Source organism: Prionailurus viverrinus, chromosome B4 (assembly GCF_022837055.1).
Source record: "Prionailurus viverrinus isolate Anna chromosome B4, UM_Priviv_1.0, whole genome shotgun sequence".
In the NCBI taxonomy this organism is placed as follows: Eukaryota; Metazoa; Chordata; class Mammalia; order Carnivora; family Felidae; genus Prionailurus; species Prionailurus viverrinus.
Window position 1 is genome coordinate 42120211 of NC_062567.1, and position 27579 is coordinate 42147789.

The 27579-nt window shown below is 44.3% G+C and overlaps 1 protein-coding gene across 2 annotated transcripts; it reads right to left on the reverse strand.

The window, feature by feature from the left end:
* On the reverse strand, positions 1 to 27101 carry YBX3 (Y-box binding protein 3). Of its 2 annotated transcripts, XM_047866846.1 has the most exons (10): positions 26594 to 27101; positions 22586 to 22649; positions 21501 to 21534; positions 18924 to 19013; positions 17024 to 17146; positions 11910 to 12113; positions 5754 to 5851; positions 3751 to 3922; positions 2462 to 2561; positions 1 to 563 (listed from the first exon to the last, which is right to left on the reverse strand). In XM_047866846.1, exons 1-9 carry the CDS (start codon positions 26856 to 26858, stop codon positions 2496 to 2498), a joined length of 1116 nt encoding a protein of 371 aa, XP_047722802.1. In that variant the 5' UTR covers positions 26859 to 27101; the 3' UTR covers positions 1 to 563; positions 2462 to 2495. The 2 variants fall into 2 exon arrangements, with proteins under 2 accessions (XP_047722802.1, XP_047722803.1); XM_047866847.1 differs by lacking the exon at positions 11910 to 12113 and having other exon boundaries at positions 26594 to 27095.
* Between the last annotated feature and the right edge of the window lie 478 nt (positions 27102 to 27579).

The following is a 27579-nucleotide window of genomic DNA, read 5'->3' on the forward strand; positions in this document are numbered from 1 at the left end:
TTTCCTTTCAAGGGTAAAAATTTTATTTTTGAGGAACTCCATACTGCACATTTTTAGCAAGTCACGTAAGAAAGCAAAAATGTTATCCTCCCCTCATCCTAGAAATAAATAAGGGCATAAAATTTCTTTTTAAATCACGACACTTGGAAGTTTAGCACCAGCATCCAAAATGAACAGAAAAGGGGGAAAAAAAGCATTTACTATATATTTCAGATTTCTTTGGTTGGGGTTCTCCCCATGTGGTATTAATATTTCTTCTTTCAATTTATATTACCAAAACAGTAAAAACCAGGAAAAAAAATATAAACCTAGTGGTTGCTGAAACTGGGGAGGTTGCTCTCTCGTCTTGTGTGCAGGCATTCCCGGATCTCAGCTGGCTAGGAAACTTGGCTGACATTTTCCTTTCATAGTTGTCTGTTTCATAAAGAATAGTAAACGTTCTAATGTCCACATCTTGGTCATGACTCTTCCACGTTATTGCTTGCATGTCTCTTTGGTGTTGGTAAGGTCACGGTCTGCTCTGTGCTTTCTTTTTCTAATGGTCATTAATTTCCTTAGGTCACCTGGAGAAAATATGAAACCAAACTCAGAGTGACAAAATGACCAAGAGTTTAAGAATAAAAAGGCAAAAAGTATGCTTTTCGTGTAATTCAGGAGACAGTATTTCAGAAGGTCTACACATAATCCATTCTCGCATCTACAGATCTGTAACCCTACACATTTAATACAACATTTGTGTAAACCTGAACATTCAGTACACAGTAAAAATTTTATAGAATTATATGAAAGCGGGTGTCTGAGGGGCTCAATCGGTTAGGCATCTGACTCTTGACTCCGGCTCAGGTCATGATGTCACAGTTCATGAGACTGAGCCCCGAATCAGGCTAACAGCGCAGAGCCTGCTTGGGATTCTCTCTCTCTCACCCTCTCTCTCCACCCCTCCCCTGCTCATGTGCACTCTCTCTCTCTCCAACATTTCTTTTAAAATTATATAAAAGAAAATTACCATCAGGACGCCTTTTCAAATAAATGATACTATGGCATCCATAATTCTTCATAATTATTTTGGTGGTTGCACAATATCTCCTAACGTGAACAAACCCAACACTGAGCCACTTCCCAACGTTAGACAAGTTATAAATAGTACAGATATTTGTTGCCCTGTACTTTGGATTATTACCTTAGAAGCAATACCCAGAAATAACATTACTAAGTAGAAGGTTATAGCCAAATGACTGATACGTAATTCTAAGTCAGTTAATGCAAGCAAATTTAAATAGGGAGCTTATTTCTATGATACTGTCCACACAACCTAGAGATAAAACTGAATATTCCCAGCACAGCAAATGTCTACCTGATGGAAGGCTGTGAGTTTTACAGCCTCTTTTAACTAAAAGCGTATTTTTTATTTAATGCAAAGGACAACCACCAAAAAATATTCAAAAATTTAAGCCCCAGGAGTTAGTAGGTGAAAAACCCAGAAAGAAAACAACTATGGCTTATAAATTCCTTTAGGAGTGGCTCTACAATTGGGTCAGTCTAGTTCTATTTCTACCTCTATACTGAAAGTTTCCAAGATCTTTACCAAGAAAACAGAAACACAGGAAACATCAATAAAGACAAGCTAACCTTTACGGGGAGGTTATGCTTCACCACGCCCTGATTAAGCACCTTACACATGTGATCTCACTAAATCTTTGCAACAACACTTGGTGAGTAAGTCTAGTTGGTATCCCTGTTTTACCAGCAGCAGACATTGCTGGGGCAGAGAATAAACAAACTGCTCAGTATCACCCAGCAAATGAGTAGTGGCTCCCACACTGAGTACATAAACCTCTTGGCTCTCACTCATTATACTGCACGGCCTCAAAATCAATTATGTTAGTTATCAAAGGGAGAAGGGAAGGAAAAAAATAGTTTATTCTGTAGATCAGTCTCCTGTTCAAACTCGCCACTAGGTGTCACAAAAGTAAAACTTTCAAAAGTTAAGAGGTAGTAATATTAAAAATTATGTCTATAGAGAAAAAAAATGACCATCAATAACTGTCAAATGCTTATGCCCCCCAAAACCTAGCAAAGTAAGGTCAAATCCCATATTTAACCACTAAAACTGCTCTTTCTCCGGAGTCCTAAAGGAGATGACGGCTGATCCAGATGAACCACAGAACTGGCTCAGACTGAAATCAACAATACTTAAAATATCAGGGGCGCCTGGGTGACTCAGTGGGTTAAGCGTCCGACTCGCGTCATTAAGCTCAGGTCATGATCTCATGGCTCGTGAGTTCGAGGCCCGTGCCAGGCTCTGTGCAGACAGCTCAGAGCCTGGAGCCTGCTTTGGATTCTGTGTCTGCCTCTTTCTCTCCCCTTCTCTCGCTCATGCTGATTCTCTCTCTCAAAAATGAATAAACATTAAAAAAAAAAAAAAAAATCAACTCAAGGCCCGGGCTGCCCGAGCTCTTACCTGCTGATGGTGAAGGTGCCTGGGGAGCCTGGTGTTACTCGGCACTGCTCTGCTCGGTGGCTGGAGCGGGGTTCTCAGATGGCGCTTCGCCTGCCTTGGTCTAAGTAAGACACGAAACAAAACCACAGTCCGGAAATTAATCGACCCGGATGACAATGGAAAGTTCAAGACTAAAAGGTCTCAAAAGTTGGGATCTTCCTGCTTACGAAGATAAATCACTCTGCAAAAGTAACTATTCTTGGGGCGCCTGGGTGGCGCAGTCAGTTAAGCCTCCGACTTCAGCCAGGTCACGATCTCGCGGTCCGGGAGTTCGAGCCCCGCGTCGGGCTCTGGGCTGACGGCTCGGAGCCTGGAACCTGTTCCCTATTCTGTGTCTCCCTCTCTCTCTGCCCCTCCCCCGTTCATGCTCTGTCTCTCTCTGTCCCAAAAAATAAATAAACGTTGAAAAAAAAAAAAATTCTAAAAGTAACTATTCTTTTTTTTTTTTTTTTTTAATTTTTTTTTTTCAACGTTTATTTATTTTTGGGACAGAGAGAGACAGACCACGAACGGGGGAGGGGCAGAGAGAGAGGGAGGCACAGAATCGGAAACAGGCTCCAGGCTCTGAGCCGTCCGCCCAGAGCCCGACGCGGGGCTCGAACTCACAGACTGCGAGATCGCGACCTGGCTGAAGTCGGACGCTTAACCGACTGCGCCACCCAGGCGCCCCTAAAAGTAACTATTCTTAAGTGGGAGTCAAAATTTAGTATCAGAGAAGAGCGGCCAATAAATGGCAACTAAACACCACCACTCTCCGCAACAAAGTCTCTGATACACAATTGCTTTTAATACTTGCTTAGAGAGAGCTTCCTCTCTGTAAATGCTGTCCTACGTTCGGAGAGCCTTCAACATTTTAATTCTGAATCTCCATTAGTATGCATAATCCTTTCAGAGAATGATAACTAGTTGAACTCAAATGTTTGTTTATGTTATGTACAGGGCATTCTTTCTCCATAATATATAGATGCATAGATCTTAACTAAAATATTAAAAATATTATATTATCCTTCATATACAGATTATATAATAGAATACCTATAAATGCTACATGCATATTACCTTAATATATAAATAGTAGACATTTATATGATTTGTAAATATAAATACATATGTAATATAATGATAACATAAAATGTTCTGTGATTGCCAGTTGGCAGGTTATCAAACCACACTTAGGATGGAATACTAAATAAAGTTTGATGTGATTAAGGATGATGTGGCAACATCCCCTTCCAGCTGGTTGGATTTACCTCTTTGCCATCTTGTGAAGGAGCATTAGGAGGACGGGGGCGACGCCTGTAGTTGTATGGGCGCCGGTATCCACGGCGAACAGATGGCTGGTTTGAACCATTGGCCGCTTGTTGGTTCTCTTTATCTTCAGCCTCTCCAACAGCTGGGGCAGGTCGGGGGCGAGGAGGGCCTCTAGAGCAGAGAATGCAAAAGAAAAGAGAACAGTGCAACAGGACAGGGGGCCGCAAGAATCATCTTTACTTTTGAAGGTTAAGAAGTCAAGTGATCGGTATTTATTGCTAGAATACACAGGCTTGGGGCGCCTGGGTGGCTCAGTCGGTTAAGCCTCCCTATTTTGGCTCAGGTCATGATCTCACGGTTCGTGGGTTCGAGCCCCATATCAGGTTCTGTGCTGCCGGCTCAGAGCCTGGAGCCTGCTTCGGATTCTGTGTCTCCCTCTCTCTCTGCCCCTCCCCCGCTCACACTTTTTCTTTCAAAAATAAACATTAAACAAACAAAAGAAAAAGAATTATACACAGGCTACTGCAGCAAATGGAGCAGAGATTTTGTGGAAAAAAAGCCTATTTTTCCACCATTTTCCCTCTTCATCTGAATACCTATTTGTAGTGAATAAACACACTCTGGACACATACCATGGTCCTGCCAGGCACCTGACAGGCACAGATTGTAAAATTATAAAAGAAGAGTGGCTCCCGGTACCTGCCCTCCATGAACTGAGTTTAGCGGAGCCTGGAGGGATTAAACACGGAAGGAACTCTCACATTACTTCGTGCCAGAGTCGGTGCTGGTATGTTTTTGGGTTAAACATTTAATTTCAATTCTAATTCTGTACATTGGATTTCTAGTGAGAAAAATCAAGAGGTGTTGAGAGGTTAAGTATTTGGATGGACCGTAGAGAAATGCTGCTTTTTACAGGTCGAAAAAAGTCAAATGTAACTTTCCCAAGATCACACAGCCAGGGATTGACCGGGATGGAACCACTGTCTCCTTTCTGTTTTTGTTAAGGCACTTCTGTGAAACCTCGTATTTTGGAAGTTCTTAGTATTTAATCGTTAAGAGTCATTATGTCTACAACTGGAATGAATCCTGTGAGGAAAAGGACACAGACTGGCATAAATCCTTTCCCAAAATAATATATTCTCCTTTCAATAAACCCATGTTGCCAAACCTCCAGGTGGTATAAATATCGATCAGGAGTGAAGGTCTACTTTCTTCACTTACACCAAGGACCAGGAAAAGGAATAGGAAGGCTTATGATATAAAGAGCTTTAAAAGGTTCTGAGGGAGTCGAGCTCAATTCAGTTTTCACAAGGCATGAAGCACAAAAACCTACTCCTTCACTAATATGAATACCATTGGTGGTGTAGTAACAGTATCTAATATTTACTGAGGGCTTACTATATATATACTAGGTACCGTTAGCTTAGATTCGCTAGTACTTTTAAAAACTGTAAAATATTCCTTAATGTCCATTTTTATAGACCTGGTAAGTAAGTCTTAAGAGTCCAGGAACCTCCCAAAGGAGACACAGCTACTAACTTCGAAGTGGGAACGTACACACAATTTGATCTGTAGCCTGACTTAACCCCCAGACTGCCTTGGTGATGGGACTATTCAGTACCCCACACGCTGGCTGGCACTCACTTCCTCCTTTCTCTGGCATGGCCACTGAACAACAACCCATCAGTTAATTTTCTGTTTGTTTCATTCAATAGAACAAAAAAATTAATATTCATCTATACCGTATCACAGCTAACCCAAAAAAACCAATGGTTTTGCACAAGGATACCAAAATATTTTGTTAAATAGGGGGGACATGTCCCATGGCTGTTGGAAAACACACTGCAGAGTCCCTCTAATCCTTAGACCTCCAGTCAAAGCAGCCACTTCTTCCAATGGATCTTCCAATAATAGATCCATACAACAGGCCCCCAACAGTCTCATCCATTATGCTGTCTCTCTCAAGTCCTTCAACTGGCTGTTAGGGAGCAATGTCACATACCTCCGGTACCTTGGGCGGTAAGTTGGGTTTCGATGAACCGGTCCCTGAAGTTGTGTTCCCTCTGGGACTCCCTCCTTCATCTCTCCAATTTCACCAGCCTACAAGAAGGCAGTCAGAGCCGAAAGTCAATGTCATACTACCAGACAGAAGAGACACAGAGCACACAGTTGCATTTAGATTTTTTTTTTTTAATTCTTTTTAATGTTTCCTTATTTTTGAGAGAGACAGAGAGCGAGTGGGGGAGGGGCAGAGGATGAGGGAGGCACAGAATCCGAAGCAGGCTCCAGGCTCTGAGCTGTCAGAGGGCTCGAACCCACGAACCACGAGACCATGACCTGAGCCGAAGTCGGACACTTAGACGACTGAACCACCCAGGTGCCCCATCAGATTTTTTTTTTTTTAAGTAAAAAGTAAAATGCTTCATAATAAAGCTGAGAACCCTGAACTTTAACAGTGAACTGTTCAATGATTTAGATCTTTGTGAATGATAGGAAAGAAAAACTTACTTCTACTACAACAGTCTTTTGTGTGTCACAGAGCTCTTAGTCTTATTTGATAATACTAATTTAAACACTTTGAAATGTTTCATTCATCTCTTACCATGAAAAAAAAGAAAAAAGGACCCATTATTATAAAAGAAAAGAGAATGAGGGGCCCCTGGGTGGCTCAGTCAGTTAAGCGTCTGACTTCGGCTCAGGTCATGATCTCGCGGTTTGTGGGTTCGAGCCCCGCATCAGGCTCCGTGCTGACGTCTCAGAGCCTGGAGCTGCTTCGGATTCTGTGTCTCGCTCTCTCTCTCTCTGCCCCTCCCCTGCTCATGCTCTGTCTCTCTGTCTCAAAAATAAATACAACATTAAGAAAAGGGGGGGGGGGGGGGGGCGCCTGGGTGGCTCAGTCGGCCGGGCGTCCGACCTCGGTCATGATCTCATGGTTCGTGGGTTCGAGCCCTGCGTCTCGCTCTGCGATGACAGCTCAGAGCCTGGAGCCTGCTTGGGATTCTGTGTCTCCCTCTCTCTCTGCCCCTCCCCCGTTCATGCTCTGTCTCTCTCTGTCTCAAAAATAAATAAACGTTAAAAAAAAAAATTTTTTTTTAAATAAAAAAAAGAAAGAAAGAAAGAGAATGATATGCTACATTTGAGCAATGAGAATCTCTTCCCCCTTTCAAACTCAGATCCACTAATTCTATGAACAGGGTATCCCTTCAACCATTAATGGTTTCTACATTTAAACGTTTTCCCACACCTCTTAACACCTTCGCTTCTGACTGCTTCCTTCCATCTCTTTGCATTCAATTATAATCTTTTAAAAAATAAAATCATACTTCCTTGATGATAAACCTCTTTCAAACTGGGGGTACAAAATTTACTGTGGAACTTCCAAAGGAAAAGACAACTAAAAACAAACAAGAAAACCCACCAGACATCTCCAAAATTCTTTGTAACACAGCCACATCTTAACCTTTTTTTCTCAACACTAACACCCTTTACTTCTCCATGTTACACCAGGAAAAGAAAAGCCATCGGCAAAGGATTTCCACATTCTTTCACTCTCAAATCTACCCACCTACGTGTTTGCTGTCATTTTCTTCTCTCTCCTAACCCTGGGTAAGCGGTCTATGCTCATATCCAAAGCCAACCCCTCTCTCACCTCCTAGAACACGTAAACTCTCTATCCCTCCTCCCCTTCACTGTATTCTTTTCCCCCCTTCTCTACTCCATCATTTCCATCCAGGTGCATAAACATGCTGAAAGGGCACCCATCTTTTGCAGTTCTTACAATATAATCACAAACTTACAAAACAGTTGGAAGTACAAGATCTAATCCTCAGGCCCGGTTCAAGTATCACCAGTTGTCCCAGTAATGTCCCTGATGGCCAAGACCCATTCAGAACCATGCCTTGAATTTAGCTCTTTGCCTGAAACAGTTCTTCGACATTTCCTTGGCTTTCGTGACCTTGACGCTGTTAAAAATTAGAGGCCAGTTATTTTATACGCTATCCTTCAGTTTGGGGGTTGTTTGGTGTTTCCTCATGATTTAGCTCCTGTGTATCTGGCAGGGAAGCCATAAAAGTCACACCGCACCCTTCGCGTCGCATCCCGTTGGGCGGCAGATGGTTTCAATTTGTGCCGTTACTGACAACGTTCAAGTTCAGAAGTAGTTAAGGTAGTCTCTGGCAAGCCTACTCTGCTGTACGTTTACTCTTCTCCTCTTTGTAATCAGTGAGGATTTGGAGCAGTACGTTCAGAGTGTGTAAATGTTTCATTCCTCATCAAGTTCTCAATATATCCATTTATGTATTTATATCTGCATAGACTCATGGTTTTCTATTTTATTCAATGAGTTATAATCTGTTACTATCATTACTGGCCAATGGGAACCCTTTCAAACTGGCTCCTGTCCCTCTGACATGTCTCCAACATTCTTTGAGTACTTTCTTGCGTTTTGGCACAACAAGATGTTCCGGGCTCATATTGTACTTTCTCTGGCCCAGCTCTGAAATCAGCCACTTCTCCAAGAGAGCTTCTTTTTATTGGAGAATGGTATTTAGAAACAAAACACTGGAGGACAGGTATGCTCAATGTTATTAAGGAGTCACTGATTTCAGGCCATTTCTGGAGACAGAAATAAGGAACACACATATACAGATACATATATGTACACACACAGCATGAGTTCCACATATATAAACGTGGGTATATGTGTGTGCATGTAGAGCATACTTGATCTGTCCACCTATAACGGCTTTCACAAAGTTGTTGGTGAAGAGAGGGTTTGGGAGGCCAGGAGAGAACTCACTGCATCTCAAAATCAAACAAAAACAAAAACCCTGCTCTGACCCCATAGCCTCCTCCCAGCTACTGCCCCATTTGAGTTCCTTTACAGACAGACGAAAGGAAAACCACCACCACTAACTAACCACCACAGAAACCTCCTCAAAGGAGAATAGGAGACCTCTTCTCCCTCTCTTGAACTCATGCTAATCAGACTTTTGCCCTTACCGGACCACTAACTCCCAAGTTACCAACAACAGGAATCCACTCGCAGTCTAACTCCCTCCTCTCCTCCTCAGTATTTGACACGGCATCTCCTTCTGGAAATATGGTCTCCCTATCTGCTCCTTCTCATCATCCCAGACTCTTCATCTTCCTCATCTTGGAGGAAGGTGGTGTGCCCAGGACTCAGTCCTAGGATCAGTGTTCCACCTACACCCACTTTGGAGTTCATCCCATCCTGCGCCAGACCTTTCAAACTCGCACCTGGTCCCGTCTCCCCTCCTCAGGCTCCCTTCGGCCTCTGTCCCTGCCCTTCCCTCGGCCATTCGTGGCTTCTCCCAGGACCTAAAAGACTCGCTCCCTCGCTTCACGCAGGTCTCTTCTCAAACATGAGCCCAAAGACTTTGTAGCCACCTTATCTAAAATTACACCTTCCTAACCCGAGCCGCATATTCCCTCTTGGCTGCGTTTTATTTTTCTGCCTACTTACTTCACATCTCCACTTGGAGGTAAAATTTAACATGGCGGGGGGGGGGGGGGGGGGGGCGGGGGCCGCGGGGGGGGGGAGGGGGGGCAGAGGGGGAGGGAAGATCTCCAGATGGTTTTCACCTTTCCCCTAAACCCAATCTTTATTGTTTTCCCTTATTTGCTTAAATCAAAAACCACAGGGGTATCTTTTACGCCTCACACCACACATTCACTCCATCATCAGATGCCGTCACGTCTAGGTTTAAAATATTGCCAGAAGGTGACCACTGAGCACAGCCCCACTGCTAGTACTCTCATCCACGGCAGGACCATCTCCGCACAAGGGATTATAGCAGCCGGTCTCTCCCACGTCCACTGCTGCCTCCTGTGGTCTAGCTTCCATAAATAGTCCGATGGGCTCCTAAATATGTGTCTTCCCTGTTGAGATCCCTTCACTGGCTTCTCATCACATTTGGAGTAGGTCAGCAGTCCTTATCAGTCTACCAGACATGCTCTATCTGCTCTAAGACATCGCCCTAATCTCATGTCCTACCCCCCTCGGCCTCGCCCACACTGTCACCACAGGAGCCTCCCTTTAGTTCTCCGAACAGGCCAAGCTGCTGCTTCCTCAGGAACCTTGATCCACAAAAAGCAGACAGGAAAAGCAATTAGCATGTGTGAAGGGCTAGAGTTTACTAGAACTGTGGAACGGGAAGAGCATTAGCAGAGGCTGAGTTTGAATCCAGTCCTACAACTTTCTGCCGCAGGACCTTAGGTACAAGTCGCCCATTTTTCAGAATAGGCAAATCTCTTCATTTGTGACAACGCCAACAAAAATATGGAAAGCACTGCCAATTTCATAAAGCTACAGGGAAGACTGAACGAGAACGTCTGCCACTTCGTCCGTGCCAAATAACTCATGCTCCCTTTTCTCTATCATACAGTTCTTTTCTCAGAGACGGCAAAATGTTGCTATTAGTTCAGTAACCGATTCGACTTAATTTCCAAGCGGAAATTAAATTCAAATTAAGCTAGATAGGTGTTATCTTTGAAAAACCAGAAGTCGTGTGGTCACTGATGTATCATGCTATATCATGTCCTTTGTACAGAAGGGAAATTCTATTGGTCTGTGTATTATCATTTTCTTCCCCCTGTTGTGTCAGTTTCGGTTTTTATACAGTAAAAAATGTTTCCAAAGACTTTTCTATTTGACCTCAACATTTAACATCCTAGAGATCTCACTATACTTTTAAACCATTAGCCTAGCTATTATGGAAGAGAGTTTTAGGGATTTTCATTTGATGCTCTTGATTGCCTTAAGCAGACTTCTTTAGTGTCTGAACATCCAAGCATGGGATGTATTAGAAAGATTCTAAAAATACTGAAGGAATCTAAGGACAGCTTTTATTTCATATATGGAATGGGTAAGATAGTCAGCTCAAGTTAAAACAACTCCATGTGATTATCAGAATAAGCACATGTTTTTCAAAACTAGTTTTCAACCAGCTTCTGCAAACGATCTTCTACATCGCACTGAAGAATCCCTTTGCTCTGAACCTTCAATTCCTAAGGTAAAATATACTTCATTTTAAACCACATAGAAAAGAATCGTGTTCTCAAAAAAAGATACGTGCGGATGTGCAAAATACTAAGAAAGATTATTTCAGGAAAGCACTACTAATGCCCTAAAAATAAATGTGTATTACAATCTCCCTGACTCTTCCTGTTCTCATTTCCTAGAAGCCCGGAGTGCTGCCCTAAAGAAACCTACTATGCCCCATGTACCCAGTCTCTCCATATATGCAAGTCTACTCGTTATTTTTAGCACATTCGTCAGGGACAGCTGTTAAAGAGTAGAAGAGAAATAACAAGAAGCAATGTAGAAAGAACATAGTCATGCATGATGGGACAAGAGATGGGTAGCAAAGAACAGCCTGAACATAATGTTCAGTCAAAACACTTCGTGGAAAAACAGAAACCAAAAACCAAGGACACTAAGAGGAAAAAGTTATAGCTAGTGGTAACAAAAAATCATGTCCTATGCCAAGTTTCCCAAGTTTCTTGGGGAACTGCAGAGTTGTTACAATGTTTATCGATTATAGGTCAGGTTCACAATAGCTCCGTCAGTATTTTTCAGCAAAAAAGGAGAATAACAACTCATCAACAATCCCCATCTACATAGCTTTTCTTACTAACACCATCTCATGCAAATTAAAACCTCTATAGATTTCCTCTATCCTAAGACACCGAGCTAAATATCTTCGCCTTTGATTTAATCACCATGACCCCATGGAAGAGGCACGTTATTATGCCCGTTCAATGGATGAGAATTAACTCCGTTTTTGCAAAAGCTCACAGGCTCAAGTTGGCAGAGACAAGATTCAAATCCAAGTCTGCTGACTTCAGAGTTCAAAGTCTTAAAACGCATAACCACCTGTCTCTCTACTTTAAACTGTCCCGTGTTCCCCAGGGTGCCCAATTACGGGCATGGCTCCTGTGGTTATGCTTTTGAAAATGTCACTAGAATGGCTGCTCCGAAAGAGCAGACTAAAGGCCTTGCCTCACAGCTTTTGGAGCATCAGGAAGCCACAAGCAAGGTCTGATTTCCGGCGGCTGGTGTTGGAGGAGGAGGAGGAGGAAGAGGAAGGACGGAGGGGTGAGGACGGCTGAAGAAAAGTCCCAGGTGCAATTTTACCTGCATTCTGTTGGGATGGGGAAAGACCCGTGAGCGACGGTCAAAGGTCTGTCCCACGTGGTAAGGCGGGAACCGCCTCCGGTACTGAGGGCGATACTGGGGGCGGCGCAGCTGACTCCGGGCCCCAGAGAACTGCCCGTCAGTGGCAGGGGGGTCAAATCCTTCACTGCTGCCGCTCCCTTCCTCCTCCTCCTCCCCAGCGTACTAGCAAGCAAAGAAACAGAGATTCAGAAGAAGTTTCAGCAAGGACAGAACCAAAGAACACTGCTCAGGATGAATATCACCAAAGAAAAACGAAATCTCCCCCAAAGGGAATAATCCCCTCAATTATACGGACAAAATGCATTTAACCCAGGTTATCGTATGATTACCTGGGATAAACTACATTAAGATTAAAGTAGATCTGGGCAGATAAAATATCAAGAAGCAGAAAAGCAAAAGCAATCAATCTATAATGAATTGACGAGTCATCTCATTAGAATTGGTGAATAACGGTGGGGCTGGGGAGGGTGTCTGGGTGGCTCAGTTGAGCGCCCTGCTCCTGACTTTGGCTCAGGTCATGATCCCAGAGTCCTGATATTGAGCCCCACGTAAGTCTCTGTGCTGAGCGTGGAGCCTGCCTCACGTTCTCCCTCCCTTCCTCCCTCCCCCTCTGGTCTCTCTCTCCCCCACGCATGCTCTCACTCTCTCTCTCTCAAAAAAAGAATTGGTGAATCATCAGTTGAACAACCAAAGAAAACATGTACAAGGTTGTTAACAGTTTAATAGCTCCAGCTAATGTGTGTCTCCCAACATCTGCCATCCAATGAGGCAGAGTCAGGGCAAAGCAAGAAAAAAACCATTGTGTGGTGTTAACAGTTTTGTCCTAAGAGTCCCACCTTCCTAGAGCCGTTCTCGAAGTGTGGCTGGGGTCTCCAAAAACCTTTCAGAGGCGGGGGGCGGGTACCCAGTTCAAACAATTCTCATAATGGTGCAAGGATACTATTTGCCCTTTCCACTCTTATTCTCTCATGGGTATATGGAGGCTCCAAACAGCCACAGGGACACAGAGCCTCTCAGCTGACTGAATGCAGAAGGAGATACGAAAGCCCAGCTGGCTTCTATTAAACCTAGTAGAGATCTGGAAAAATATGAAGCAACACTACTCTTCTCAATCAATTTAAAAACCTAGTTTTCAGGGGCGCCTAGGTGGCTCCGTCGGTTAAGTGTCTGACTTGAGCACAGGTCACGATCTCACGGTCCGTGGGTTTGAGCCCTGCATTGGGCTGTGCTGCTTCAGATCCTCTGTCCCTCTCTCTGCCCCTCCCCTGCTCTCTTTCTCTCAGAAATAAACGTTAAAAATATCAAAAAATAAATAAAAATAAAAGCCTAGTTTTCATTAAAAATGTTATTTATATTTATGTGTAATGAGCTTATTTACAATCAATTAAATATCTCTTAAATGTCTGCTCTAATTGCTAACAGATATAAACACACATAAAACCTCTGGGATCATCGATAATAATTAAATATACAAATGGGTCCAAAAACCAGTCAGTTTGAGAACCACTGACTTACAGCATGATTTTCTTTATAGGCTTTGGAATAAAGTTTTAATGGCACTTTTATAGTAGTAATAGATACAGGCAGTTTCTAAATATAGGCCTTATTAACAAAGGAAACTACCGACCCCACATTTTTTCCTATATTTAAGCTACTATATATCACATACTAATATTTTATATAAAAACATAAATAGCCAAACATCTCTCAAAGAATTTATTTCAAATCTTACACTAAAGGATATAGATATGCGAATACAAAAGGCAGTCAAGGGAAGTAATTAGAGTTTTCAAAAATGAATAAATTAAAAACTAATAAAATAATGACCCATTTCTTTTGGGGGTGAGGGTATTTAAGATTTAGAACACTCCAGAATCAGCCACACGGGCAACTAAATTCCCAAAAGGTGCAAGTTTCAGCTATCGCCTCCAGTAATTTCAGAAAAATCCAGCCATTGTATACTTCATAAAACCTGTACCAGCTACAATCTACAACTACGTAACACATATTAGCATAAAAAAGTAAAAAAGAAACATTAGCATAGAAATCATACACCAAAATAGTAAGTCTGAGACTGCATTATTCTTCTTTTTAGCCTATTCTATATCTTTTTGAGTTTTATACAGCCAAATCTTTCATTAATTATCTTTCCAAATAGGAATAATGGCACCACCCTTGCCAAACATGCTCTTGAGAGATAGTCAATAAGCTGTCAGGATGTCAGGACATCCCAATAAAAAAAAAAAAAAAAAAAAAAAAAAACCTTCATTTACACGTACTTTCAGAATTTTGAAAGTTTTCTTTCTAGGTATCTTTCACACGCAGGACTTTGCAATTTCCAGCTGAGGAGGAAAGTCTTTAAGGAAAAACTGCTAACGTTTTTCTACCGCTTTTACTTCTGAATTCACGTAATAATCAAAATCCAGTTGCCCCTTGAACAACGAGAAGGTTAGGGGCACCAATGGTGTCAAAAACCCATGTGTTCGAACTCCCCCAAAACCTAACAACTAAAAGCCTGCTGTTTCCTGGAAGCCTACTGACAACATACAGTCAATTAACACCTATTTTGTATGTTACATGTAGGATACACTGTATTCTTACAGCAAATTAAGCCCCAGAAAAGACAATGTTATTCAGAAAATCATAAGGAAAATACATTTATATTCACGTACTGTATTTACCAAAAAACACCTGCTCTCAGTGGACCCACACAATTCAAACACGTGTTATTCAAGGGTCGACTGCCATCACAACCAGAGTTCTGTGAATCTGATGAACTTGGAAAAGTTAACATGCTATATAATAAATGCTACAGTAGCTCATTCCTACTCGCCACCTCCGGCACAGGTTTTTATTAACAATCAAACAGGAGGGGCGCCTGGGTGGCTCAGTCGGTTAAGCGTCCGACTTCGGCTCAGGTCATGAGCTCGCAGTCTGTGGGTTCGAGCCCCGCGTCAGGCTCTGTGCTGACAGCTCGGAGCCTGGAGCCTGTTTCGGATTCTGTGTCTCCCTCTTTCTCTGACCCTCCCTGTTCATGCTCTCTCTCTCTGTCTCAAAAATAAATAAATGTTAAAAAAAAAAACAAAAAACAATCAAACAGGATAAGGGGGGCACCTGGATGGCTCGTCGGTTAAGCGTCCAACTCCGTTCAGGTCATGATCCCAGGGTTGTGGGATCCAGCCCCACCTTGGACTCCTCACGTTGGACTCTTCACTGAGTGTGGAGCCTGCTTAAGATTTTCTCTCCCTCTGCCCCGTCCCCACGCATGTGTGTGCTCTCTCAAAAATAAATAAACTTTAAAAAAAAATCAGTAAGATAAGCAAAACACAGGTATGAAAAATACAAAACTAGATGAGGGGATGGGAAGATGGGTGAAATAGGTGATGGGGATGAAGGAGGGCACTTGTCACAATGAGCACAGGGTGATGTATGCATCTGCTGGATTACTAGATGATACACCTGAAACATGTTAATGTAACACCTATGTTAACTAACGGAAATCAAAATAGAAACTTAAAAAGAATAAAAATAAAATAGCAGTAAAATAAAAAAATTAAAAAAAAGAAAAATACAGAAAGAAAAATAAGAGGTCATCAGGTAGCTGATAAAAAATCAATCTGGGGGCGCCTGGGTGGCGCAGTCGGTTAAGCGTCCGACTTCAGCCAGGTCACGATCTCGCGGTCCGTGAGTTCGAGCCCCGCGTCAGGCTCTGGGCTGATGGCTCGGAGCCTGGAGCCTGTTTCCGATTCTGTGTCTCCCTCTCTCTCTGCCCCTCCCCCGTTCATGCTCTGTCTCTCTCTGTCCCCAAAATAAATAAACGTTGAAAAAAAATTAAAAAAAAAAACAAACAACAATCTGGAGGGCGGGGGGGGGGGGGGGGGGGCGCCTGGGTGGCTCAGTCGGTTAAACATCCCACTCTTGATTTCAGCTCACATCATGATCTCACAATTCATGAGATCGAGCCCCGGGGTCAGGTTCTTCCCTGACAGGATGGAGCCTGCTTGGGATTTCTGTCTCCCTCTCTCTCTGCCCCTCCCCGACTCATTTGCATGTGTGCGCACACTCTCTCTCTCTCAAAAGTAAATAAACAAACATTAAAAAAAATCAACTTAGGCAGGGTGTGAAGATGACAGAATGAAGAAGGAAAGCATTAAAGTGGAAAGATATAAATCTATCAAAGCATAATAAATCATTCTCATTTTGCAGACTTTCTTTTCTGGTGACATTTTTCAAAAGGTTTCCTCAGATGATATGCAAAGTCATAGTCTAGGGCTCACAAAGCATCTCGAGTCTTATTCTGTAAGTGCCAATCCCAAGTACTAATTCTAGAAACCTCAAAAAATGACTCAAATTTAACAGGCTCCTCATGACCACAAATGAATGGGATTCTTTTTGGGTGCCTTGAGCGTGCTTCAAACTGAGCCTTCTAAGTAAGCTCCAGACAGACCCGGTTGTAAACCCTTTCGCCTGGATTGTTACCAATCTAGAGAACTAAACATCTGGAGTATCACTTACTGCTTCCTTACTTTAAAATAATGGGAAAATGCTACGCTGAATAAACCAGCTACTTAATCGAGGTAAATTAATACTTCTGCGGTCAGTGCTGGGTTTTTTGCCTATTCCTGAGCTATCCCCCATTCTCCTTGCCAACCAAACACTTCTTTTCTTAGAGGTCAACAGTGCTGGTGCCAAGAGATGAACCGCTTTGGGCCAATCATGGAAATCCCGTTCCCCTTTGCCAGTGAATGCCACATGACCAGGTTCTGGCCAGATAAAAGAGCCAAATAAAGAGAAAGCCCTTTTGACGACCCTGGCACGGCCTATCTTAATTAAGCCCTCCCTCTTAAAAGATAGTTGTCTGTTACTTGCAGCCAAATACGTACAAACGGATAAACTTCTGAATGGCAAGTTTCCAAAGAGACCTGTGGCTGTGGATGAATTCTGGGCACTACAAATTTCCCTTCCCAAACCAAATCGTTCTGTGCCTCCGGGAGGAGATACATTTATCTGCTGCAGGTATGTATACTTCATTTTACATGTGAGAACTCTTTTCGGGCACTGAGACAACATACATTACGGGGAGGCCCACGGCGTCTGCCATAGTAGCCACGTCGGTAACGGCGCCGATCAGCAGCGTAACGGCTCCCTTCCACGGGAACGCCATCCGGTCCAGTCACATTGGCTGCTTCTGCACCCTGAGGAAGAAGACAAACACAGACGGCCTCAAAATCAAAAGAAGCTAACTCAACTAACCCCTTTCACCCCTGCCTCCCATAAAAAACCAGCCTGGGACAGTCAGAATGTTAAAGCTGGCAGAACGTACCCACAATTCCTACCATGATCTCAAATACACACCCAAGTCTTAATAAGATCAGCAAGGTGCTTGGTGTCCTGATTATAAACGTAGTTTCTTTGCTCACACAACCTAAACTCTCCCTTCTTGTTTGGTTATGCTAACTTCAAAAACGGTATGTGCCTCTTTAAAGAACACACACCGGTAAATGTAATGCGATTGTGAAAGAAGTAATGCTAGACCAGGAAGAATATTTCTCCATGGGAAAAAAATGAGATGTTATCTTCCTAGAACAACGCTGAAACCTAGATTATTCTAAGAGGCACTAAGAGAACAGCTCTTCATGGGCTCGAGTGGCTCTGTCCAGCACTGAGCTATTGAGAGGGAAACTTCTCCCATCTCGGCAGAACAGAAGAGTCCTGGATTGAGTAAGACATCGTTTCCACAAATGTAGTGCCGCTTTAGACCATCTTAGTATCCTTCAAACACACTCAGCGTTCTTATTCTCTTACGGACAAACAGATAAAATAATGCTTCAAAAACATAAAAAAAAAAAAAAATCAGACAAAAGAGATTCAAAAGAATATATTTCACATTCAACATCTATTTGTAAAACCTCAAGTTCTGAAAACATATGAAGGTGAAATTAACCTGACAATACAAAATTTTAAGAGTTGGATGGGATAACAGAGATCATCACAGGTCAGCATTTGCTGGTGGATGATTTGAAACTCCAGGTTTGCAACACAGCTGAGGGATCACATTAGTAAAGAAATCATTTAAGTTTCTGTATTAAATAAATGTGGATCCTGGGTGGCTCAATCGGTTAAGCATCCGACTCTTGATTTTGGCTCAGGTCATGATCTCTTTCTGCACTTTCATCGTGGAGCCTGCTTGGGATATTCCCTCCGTCTCTCCCCCCACCCCCCACCCCGCCCCACTCGTGCTCTTTCAAAATATATAAATAAACTTAAAAAAAGATATCTTTTTCCCCAAAGCAACTTTTTATCTATTTGTAATATTATAAGTGTTATGGGGCACCTGGCCGGCTCAGTCTGTGGAGCATTTGACTCTTGATTTCAGGGTCATGAGTTGGAGCCCCATGTTGGGTGCAGGGATTAAAAAAATACTATAAAATTTTAATCTACATTGGAATATACATTTGGTACCGAAATAAAATACGTCCTTTAACTTTTGAAAAATTAGCTTCTCCCTCTATAACTAAATAGGGCTCTTCATCATTTATCAAGTGAGAAATTACAACCTCCTTTTATAATCAAAGAACATTTGGGACGCCTGGGTGGCGCAGTCGGTTAAGCGTCCGACTTCAGCCAGGTCACGATCTCGCGGCCCGTGAGTTCGAGCCCCGCGTCAGGCTCTGGGCTGATGGCTCAGAGCCTGGAGCCTGTTTCCGATTCTGTGTCTCCCTCTCTCTCTGCCCCTCCCCCGTTCATGCTCTGTCTCTCTCTGTCCCAAAAATAAATAAATGTTGAAAAAAAAAATTTATAAAAAAAAAAAGAACATTTATAGTGGTATTCAGTAATCAAAAATTTTCTCCTTAAAAGTCACTTCTGTCAAAAATCCAAAATAAGGTTAATTCATAAGGGGCTGAGAGACCACTCACTATGCAAGAAAACCGTGTGCTAGCACACTTTGATACCCAGCCACGATAGTCTCACCTTCTCCCCCTCAACCACATCAAACTCTACAGTTTCTCCATCTCCTACACTGCGCAGGTACTTCCGTGGGTTGTTCTTCTTGATGGCAGTCTGTCAAGAGAACAGAAAATTCTAAATGAAGAGTATGTCAATATTGGCCACAGATTTCATCTCGCCAAGTTTACTGCATACATTATTACTTTTTGAAATTACTCTTCCACTCACCTGGATCTTCAAAACAGTAATAAAAAACAAAACAAAACAAAACAGAACAAAAACACGGCAAAACTATGTTCCGCGTTTTCTTAATTTGTGGTATCCTTTGAAATTCATCTTGGTAGGTGGATTCAACAGGATATGCAGTTAGTACCCACCTCCGTTCCAGCCTGATCGTGAAATTGGAAATGTTAGTTCCCTCAAGCTATTAGGCACCCAAGATTTAGACTGTACCTCTATGGGTGAGGGGAAAGGGGGGATGCCTTCATGAAGTCCTGCTTAACACACATATATTTTTTATTTTATTTATTTATTTTTCTTTTTAGGTGGAGAAACTATCTACAGACAAGAGAATCTCAAAAAGAATTTTAAAAGGAGCGAAGGAGAGGAGGGATGACGAAGACTAGAGAAAAGGAATTTTAAAATGCCAGGGGGGATAAATACACCCAATGGAACACACAAAATTACCTCAGGAACGAAACATTACTGATAATCATAATCTGGCCTCTTCTCCCCTTTCCTCCATTTTATGGAGAAGGAAAACAATGAAGCTGGTAAGGGATTTTGCTGAAGACATAAAGATACAGCCTGCGGGGGGGGGGGGGGGGGTAGGCAGGGTGAATCCATATCCCTGCACTGTATCCATATGATATTTATCCAATACTTTCCCCATCACACCATTCGTATCTCACTCATCCCTACACATTCTGTGATAATACATTAAAAGTTTAATGGAGATGTTCTGCTGCATGAAACACCTGCACCTCAGTATCTGCGTATGAAAAGGCCTCCCCTTTTCGGTCAGTGGCTCAGTGGCGGGGAGAATAATTCCTGCAAAGAATTTCCATTTCTTTAGCTGGTATCTCTAAATAGTTAAAGGGGCTCTGAGTTTCTATGGAACTAGGTCAACCTTATTTTATAAAGCGATTAGGCATGTGTAATCCAGCCCTTCCCTTACTCTGAGTGGGAGGGAGGAGGGAAAAAAAAGGAGCCAATGCCACAGAGACCTCACCCACGGAGGAAGAAAGGCGGCTCAGGGCAGGATATCGGCTCGCAGTTAGCACATTCAGCCATTCCAAAAACAGCCCCTCCCTGCCGGCTCCTTCCCTTTTTCCTGTTCAACGGGGCAGGCCTCAACACATGGAGGTGACTCACCACGCAACCTCATGGGGGCTGGAATCAGGTCATAGACTTGCAGGCTAATGATGCTGGCCACCAGGACACAAACTTGTGAGGTCCCTATAATGTAGCTGTCAAACAGACTGCTTAACCCCAAAGGTCTACCTATTAACCTCTAGGTATGAGAAGCAACACTTTCTTTCAGTCTGTTTTAACTTTAAAGGTCACTGGGTCTCAACAACAACAACAACAAATCTCAAATTATCTAGGCACAACTGAAATACATCCTGTCAAGCAGAAACGTAAACAGCAGAAACCACAATAGAGAGCTTACTCTTAGATAGTACTCTCCCCAGTCACCACTCCCACCCCAATCCGCCCACAACCCAAAACAGAAGGAAACAAAACCAAAGAAAACCAGATGCTGCTTCACAGAGCCCTGCAGGTAGGCACTGGTCTTAGTACCTGACTCTGTATTTTCCTGTTACACACTAAGCTCCCCACAGACTTGAGACAATTGGCTGGAAATTAAATAAATATACAAAAAGAACAACGAGGGCAGGCATCTCTTCTTTTAACCTGTATTGTAAAACACGTCCAGGCTGCATAATGAAATAAAGAGCATCCTAGGCCAGGAATGCAAAGAAAGACAAAGACGTCAGTAGCCAAGAAGCCCATGGTTCCCATATTTTACCCATCTCCTACATCTCCGAATCCAAAGGGATGTGGACCTTTTGACCCGGACATGTGCTAACCATGCCTCATTTTTACAGGAGTGAGGATTACCCTGGGCATTGGGGAGTTTTCTCATGTCCTGGCCACACACACCCTAGCCATCTGCTTTGCTGCGCTATTTACTTCAAGTCAGAGCCACTCGGGGAGAAGAGCTTTAAACCAACACCCACCCAGGCAAAAGCCACCATCAGTTCCAGCCAAACACGGAAGGGGAACCACAAAATCAGGAAAATAAGATGGTAACACGGGAACAGAGTTCTGCTAAGGAGTCAAAGGCTTTAAAGATTAGCAACTGGTCTGAGTATTACTTCGCTCGACTGCAAAAATAAAAGGCTAAAATGATGGGACAGAAGAGTTTATCTGCCGATCTTAAAATGTGCAAGTGTGCTCTCTTGCCAGAATAAAACCGTGCAAAGCGTTTAGAGTGGAATGATGGTTTACAGGACTTCATCTTGGAAAAGGGACACGAGCAGATCACAGACACCCATCTCTTCACACAGCAAATGTAGCATTTATTATCCCTCTTACCTGATGTACAAACACATCTTCTTTGGTGTCATTTCTGTTAGAAGACAAAAAGTTCACAAATGAAAGTACTAGATATGGGGAAAAACTTAAAAGAACAGATGTTTTATGAGTTTAGATCCCAAGACCTCAAAAAAGGCAACATACATCTTTGTTTCTCCTCAACTTAACTCAGAAGCCCAGAATCGGTCCCTGGTAAAAAACTTCCAAACCTGCAAGATCCCCGTCATACTCCTCCATATTACCACAGTGCTTAGATCCAAGTGTACGGAATCTACAGAAACATCCCTTCCCTCTCATCGCCTCCTAAATCACGTGGAATGTAATCAGAGCCCGAGATTTCCTTCCCAGTAAAAAGCAAAGCAAGACAGTAAAAGGACAGGGCACAGCTGTGAACTAGGCTCTCCTTACACTGAAACCTAAAACAGCACCCTCCCCACCACCCTGCCCCTAACTCACCCCACCCCCCACCAAATCAGATAAGGAAGAAATTAAGGAATCTTTAAAGGGGGGGGGGGGGGGGGGCAAAGCGAATGACTGTATCACGTAAAAACATCACCAGACTGCCAACAGTCCACAGCTGCGTTCTCCTTCCTATAGGGTTAGAAGCTACCGTCGTTTAAAGAAAACACTATACTTTCTACGCAGGTCTTGGGCCAGACCTGGGTTACAGATCTAGCTCAATTACTCACTAGTTGTGTGACCCTGGGAAAGTTGCTTAACCAGTCTAAGACTCCATTTCTCCATCTGTGAAATTACAGATAGGGTCTCAATCGTCCTAAAGCCCTTCCCATGTCTCTTTTATCTCCCTCACCTTCAATTTTCTTTTAATGACTGGATGTTTAAAAACATGTCATTTATCCATACTCTGGAAGTGTATTTTAATTAATATTTAATAACCACTAGCTTAGAAAGGAGAATGGTCACAGTGCTTACAAATCTTAAAACTTACTCCAGCCATCAACTGAAAACAAAATGAACAAAAAACTTACACAAGCCATTTGAAAACTCTGGTCAAGGATCTATAAACTGCTGGTGCCACAAAGCAAGCATGCATTTAAAACATGTACGGAGATACAAGCACGTACCGATTTATGAATCCATATCCATTTCTGACGTTGAACCATTTAACAGTGCCAAGGACTTTGGTGGCTAAAATAAGATTAAGCAGATAAATTAGTATCTGACCTACAAAGAGATAAAGCTCATATCGCTAAGGTCTTGATAGCATTATATAAAGCCTAAACATACCCGAGGAAACCATTAAAGGCTTAATTCTAAAATATATTAGGAAAAGAAAATGGAGCAAGGGAAGACACCATAGGAAAATGCTTTCCAGGAGCCTACAGCTTTCTTCCTCGTTAAACGTTTCAGTACGGTCATAAGGAGTGGTCGGAAAGTCTATACATTTCTGCAATAACTCAAATTGAAAGACATCACGGAAAAAACAAGCAACGTTCTTTACGATTAAAGTTTTCACATGGAAAAGTTTTGCCGGTGCCAAAGAAGGGTCTAATGAAATGAGAATGTAGACAGACGAACAAGGTCAAGTACCAATGACCCTAACACATCACTTTTGCACTTTGAGATTAGGCAAACTTTAGTAAGTGAAATAGTAGCTCCCTGTTACTAGCTAATCTACAAAGACGTAAAGTAGCTTGTCCAGCCGCCAGATGGGGGCCTATCAGAGGAGTCAAGAGTAATAATAGAACTGATGCTGTCTCAACCCGTTCTGTACTCACCACCCCAAGACAGGAGGTAACAGGCCTTTCCAAACCATAGTGATGAATTTGGGCTTCTGTTTCATTGTTTACCCTGCTCCCTGCAGCTGGGGAGAGTCAAACTAACTCATCCTTTTTTTGGGTGTTTTGGGTTTTGTTTTTGTTTCTACAAAATCTCCCTCTTTAACTTGAATGTCTCTACTTTCCATCGCTGAGTAGGGCCCTTTCTGTACCATGCCAGACTTCAACAGAATTGAAGAGAAGGTATCTAAATGAACAGGATGGTCCTAGAACTTGTACGTGTACATTCATATTTATGTCAGCCGTCGAGTATGATTTGAGAAGACTCCTTTGAATCACTTGTGAATGTCAAATTCAGAACCTCTAGGAAATGCCTATGTCTAAATTCAGGAAATGCATAAAGCGATTATCAAGACTCAATGAAACAGGAAATCTGACAATACAGTACCTAACAAAAAAAAAAAAACGCTTAGAAGAGAATGAAAGCAACAGCATTAACTGTTACTAGGGCTGCTTCTCTATGACATACAAACTTTATAACTTCCAAGGATAAACAATGAGGATTCAGTTTTCAAATTTAAGACTAAACTAGTAATTAGGACTCGTTTTGTTGTGGACAGAGCCAGTTCTGAGTTTTGCTATACTGATATGCTTAAGGAAGTATTTTCACTCTCTTTGTAAAAAGAAAAAAAAAAAAAAGGAAAGAAAAAAAAACCCCAGCTCTATCTATGCCTCCAAAGTCATTCAGAGCCCATCACTGACTGAGCAATCTCCAGCTCTAATTCCAAGTGAGGAAGATCTTTCCAACGAAGAGACTGAACCTTTGGAATGTTCGGTTTTAAACCATTTAATTAGAAATTAGAAGGTCAAGGAAGAAAGAAAAAAAAATTATGTTTTAGATCTAAATGTACACAGAGGAGCCCATTTTTGATAAACCATAGGCTTTTATGTCACACTTTTAAGTTATTTCAAGTGATAGAGTTTTTGTGCCTCCTGTCATTTGCCCCAAAATTAATGACCTAGGACACTATAAAGACAGGAACTCTTTTAAAGGAATAATCTTGATTAGAAAGGCAACACTAACAGAACAGCAAAAAAAGATGAAAACTGCTTTTCAAGTCTAACTTCAAACGAGGCTGAAGGCTATTTTGACTCCTCAGTGCAGGTTTTTAAATTTTCCTAATTCCACCAACACTCCCAACAATTTCACAGGGTCAAACACATTCATGCACACTTCTTGCTTTAAAACCATACCCTCACGTCACATACACAAGGAGGAAGGGGGGACAGAGGAAGACCATATGGCTTCCATAATGTTTATCAGAAGGAAAGTTTTCTTTCACCCGGGGAAACCACTTTCTCCGGCCTATGGCTATCCACTGAGGCTAAGGACTGTTTGTAGGAACTCAAATGAAGACTCCAAAACCAGAATTCCATTTCAGTCAGCACTGTGCCTGGCACATTTTAGGCACCCTTGTGTTTGCCTGGCAGAGGGAAGGAGATGGCAGGACACTCTGGGCAGGGACAGCCAGTGTTGAAATGTCATGTAGAAGGCCATCCTTCATTTTAAGAGTTGGGAGTTACAGCAGAAAGATACAAGACCTCCAGACTCATCACCTGGGATGCGGGAGAGAGGCTTAATAGCAGTTGGTGGTTAAGAGAATTAATTTCTCTGTTCCTTTCATCTTTCAAGATGCCTGCTTTAGTTTAAAATCCAGCAGTTCAGTTAAGATCCAGAAGGGTACAAGGATCAAGGGAAAACCTGCAAAAGTTCCTGTCCACAAAATAAGTTACCGTTAAGAGTATATCTTAACTCTGCTTTGGAAAGCGGGAGGCTGTCTCACTCTGCACAGAAGTGCTCCCAGAAACATTTGTTGGAAACAATAATCAGAATACTGACTAGACTGAAGTACCCCTTTAGTCCAGCAAAATAAGAGCAAGTTGTGGGGTTTTTTTGTTTGTTTTTTTTAAATTACTATTATTTTTTTTTTTCTGAGAGCGCGCGCGCGCGTGCGCGCAGGGGAGGGGCAGAGAGAGAGGGAGAGAGAAAGAATCCCAAGCAGGTTCCAGGCTGTCAGTGTGAGGAGGGCAAGTTTCTCTCTTAACCTACACAGGTTAGTTTTAGCATGCCGCTCCCCAGCAACTGAGAAAAAGCCCCGGAAAAAAAAAAAAACAAGGAAACCGGCCTCTCAAGGTAGGGAACATGGAACTGTTGTATTACACGCTCTTCACATTATTCGCTTTTCTTCCCACGAAATTGGGCAGGCAAGGCTCAGACAGATCAAATCCGCCCCGCCCCAAACACTGGAAATGTCTCTGAAGCATCCGACACCATCTCTTAACCTTCCTATTTAAAAGAGCGACTGACATAGACACGCACCCTTTGGAGGGTTTCTTCACCACCCACCTGCTTCATAAACCCGCTTAAGGCCTCACAGGGCGTTCCAGAAGGGCTGAAAACGGTGAAGCAAGACGACGAAGCCAACAAGGACCACAGAAAACCATTCGAAGGCTCTGCCCGCACAAACCTGAACGAGACCTCTTCCCACCTGCTCTGCTAAGTTACAAGTCCCAAGATAAGGGTGTTCTGAACAAACGTCATACCCACGCTATCGACCAAGTTTTTTCAGCTGCTGCACCGAGCGCGTTCCCACAGTCCGGGAAGGAGAATACGCGTGAGCGATTGGTGAGCGCAGCAGTGGGCACGGGGAGGGCGGAGGACGTGGGACCGAGACCCAAGTTTCCCGGAGAGGATTGCAACACCCCTTCGCCGGCATGTGGCCGACAGAAGCATGGCGTCTTTCCCGTGCCCATGTGGGAAGGGCGTCAGGGACAGACACCTGAGCCTTCTCAGCAAGAAGCCTTTCCACCTTGCCCTGCCCGTCCTCCGGCCCCCACTTCCCCCGCCCCCCCCCGGGGGAAATCCTCCCCTCACCCCCGATCCCCAGCGAGGGCTCCACGGTGCCCGTCCCACGTGTCTGTCCCTCCCCTCCATCCACGGCCATCCCTGCCCTGCCTCCTCGCTCCCAGACCGCCGCTCCTTTCCTCTTTGGACCGAGGTAGCCCCCCCCCACTACGGGAAGGTGCCACAGTGCCTGCGCCTAAGGTGACAAAACTCAAGACCCCAGCTCGCCGGCCCGGGACCGGGAGGGGCGCGCACCGGGCTGGGAGGAGCGCAGGGCGGCGCGCGCGCACCCGGGAGCCCCACAGGGCGGGCGGGCTGCGGCCCCGGGCGCTGGGGACCCCCTGCTGTCACTCCGGCGCCCCCGGTGGGAAACGCGGCGGGCGCTGCCCGCACGTGCCCGGCCGCCCGCCCCACTCGGAGCGGTCCCCACCCTCCGGGGCCTGACTCACCGAGAACTTTTTTCTCCGCGTCTTCACTGCCGGCGGGGGCTGAAGAGGCGGGGGCCGCGGTGCCCGTGGCTGCGGGGGCCGCGTCCCCACCGGGGTTTCCGGCGACGAGGGCGGCGGGCGCCGGGGCCGCGGCCTGGGGCGCGCCGCTGCCCACCGGGCTCTTGGGCGCGGGGTCCTGGGGGGCCGCGGCGGCCGCCTCCGCCGGAGCCTGCGGGAGGGTGGTGCTGGTGGAGGTGGTGGTGGTGGCCTCGCCCGCCTCGCTCATGCCGCCTCCTCTGCTCTCACTCGGGCACCTCGGTGGCGGTTGGTCGGCGGTTGGCGCGGCTGGAGGTCGCGGCGGCCGGGGCTCGCTCTCTGGGAGGCCGGTGGCGGCTCTCGCGGCGCAGGCGGCGGCGGCCGAGGTGGGGTCTCGCGGCGGAGGCGGCTCGAGCTCTCGGGCTGCGCGCTCGCTCTTGGGCTCCTCGCTCGATCTTACTGCCCCAAAAATGGCCCCGCACAAGTTTTTCTAGGCGGCGCACCGGCCGGGGAGGGAAGAGGGTGGGGAAAGTTGGCCTCGGAGTTGGGCACGACTCTCATTAGCATTTAAAGGCGCCCGATGCCCTTTCCGAGGCACCAATCCGCCCGGGACGGGAGCGCAGGGGCCGAGTCGAGGAGTCCAGGAAAGCCAGGCTAACTCCGCGCCTTGCACGGCAGCCTGGACTTTTCCGAGGAACACGCGCCGCCGGCCCTTTGTTGGAGCCGGGCAGCGGGGCCCCGCCCCCGCAGCATCTTGACGCCTGAAACTGACCCCTGCGCGAAGGAAAACGCGGCTTCCAAGTTTCGCGGCGCTTCTCGTCCCCCGAACCCTTGCTTTTAAGCCCTTGCTGTGTATTTGTCCGACGTTTATGAAGCACCAGGAACTATTTACGACACGACAATACAGAACTGAAACAAAAAAAACTCTGCTTGGCCGTTTACCCCTGGAGAATAGCTTAGGGATAATTGCA

Coding starts and splice junctions, on each gene's coding strand:
- YBX3 (XM_047866846.1), bottom strand. CDS start 26,858: ATGAGCGAGGCGGGCGAGGCCACCACCACCACCTCCACCAGCACCACC. Junction 21,535..22,585: donor GGATATGGATTCATAAATCG/GTACGTGCTTGT, acceptor GTCTTCTAACAG/AAATGACACCAAAGAAGATG. Junction 19,014..21,500: donor AAGATGTGTTTGTACATCAG/GTAAGAGGGATA, acceptor TTCTCTTGACAG/ACTGCCATCAAGAAGAACAA.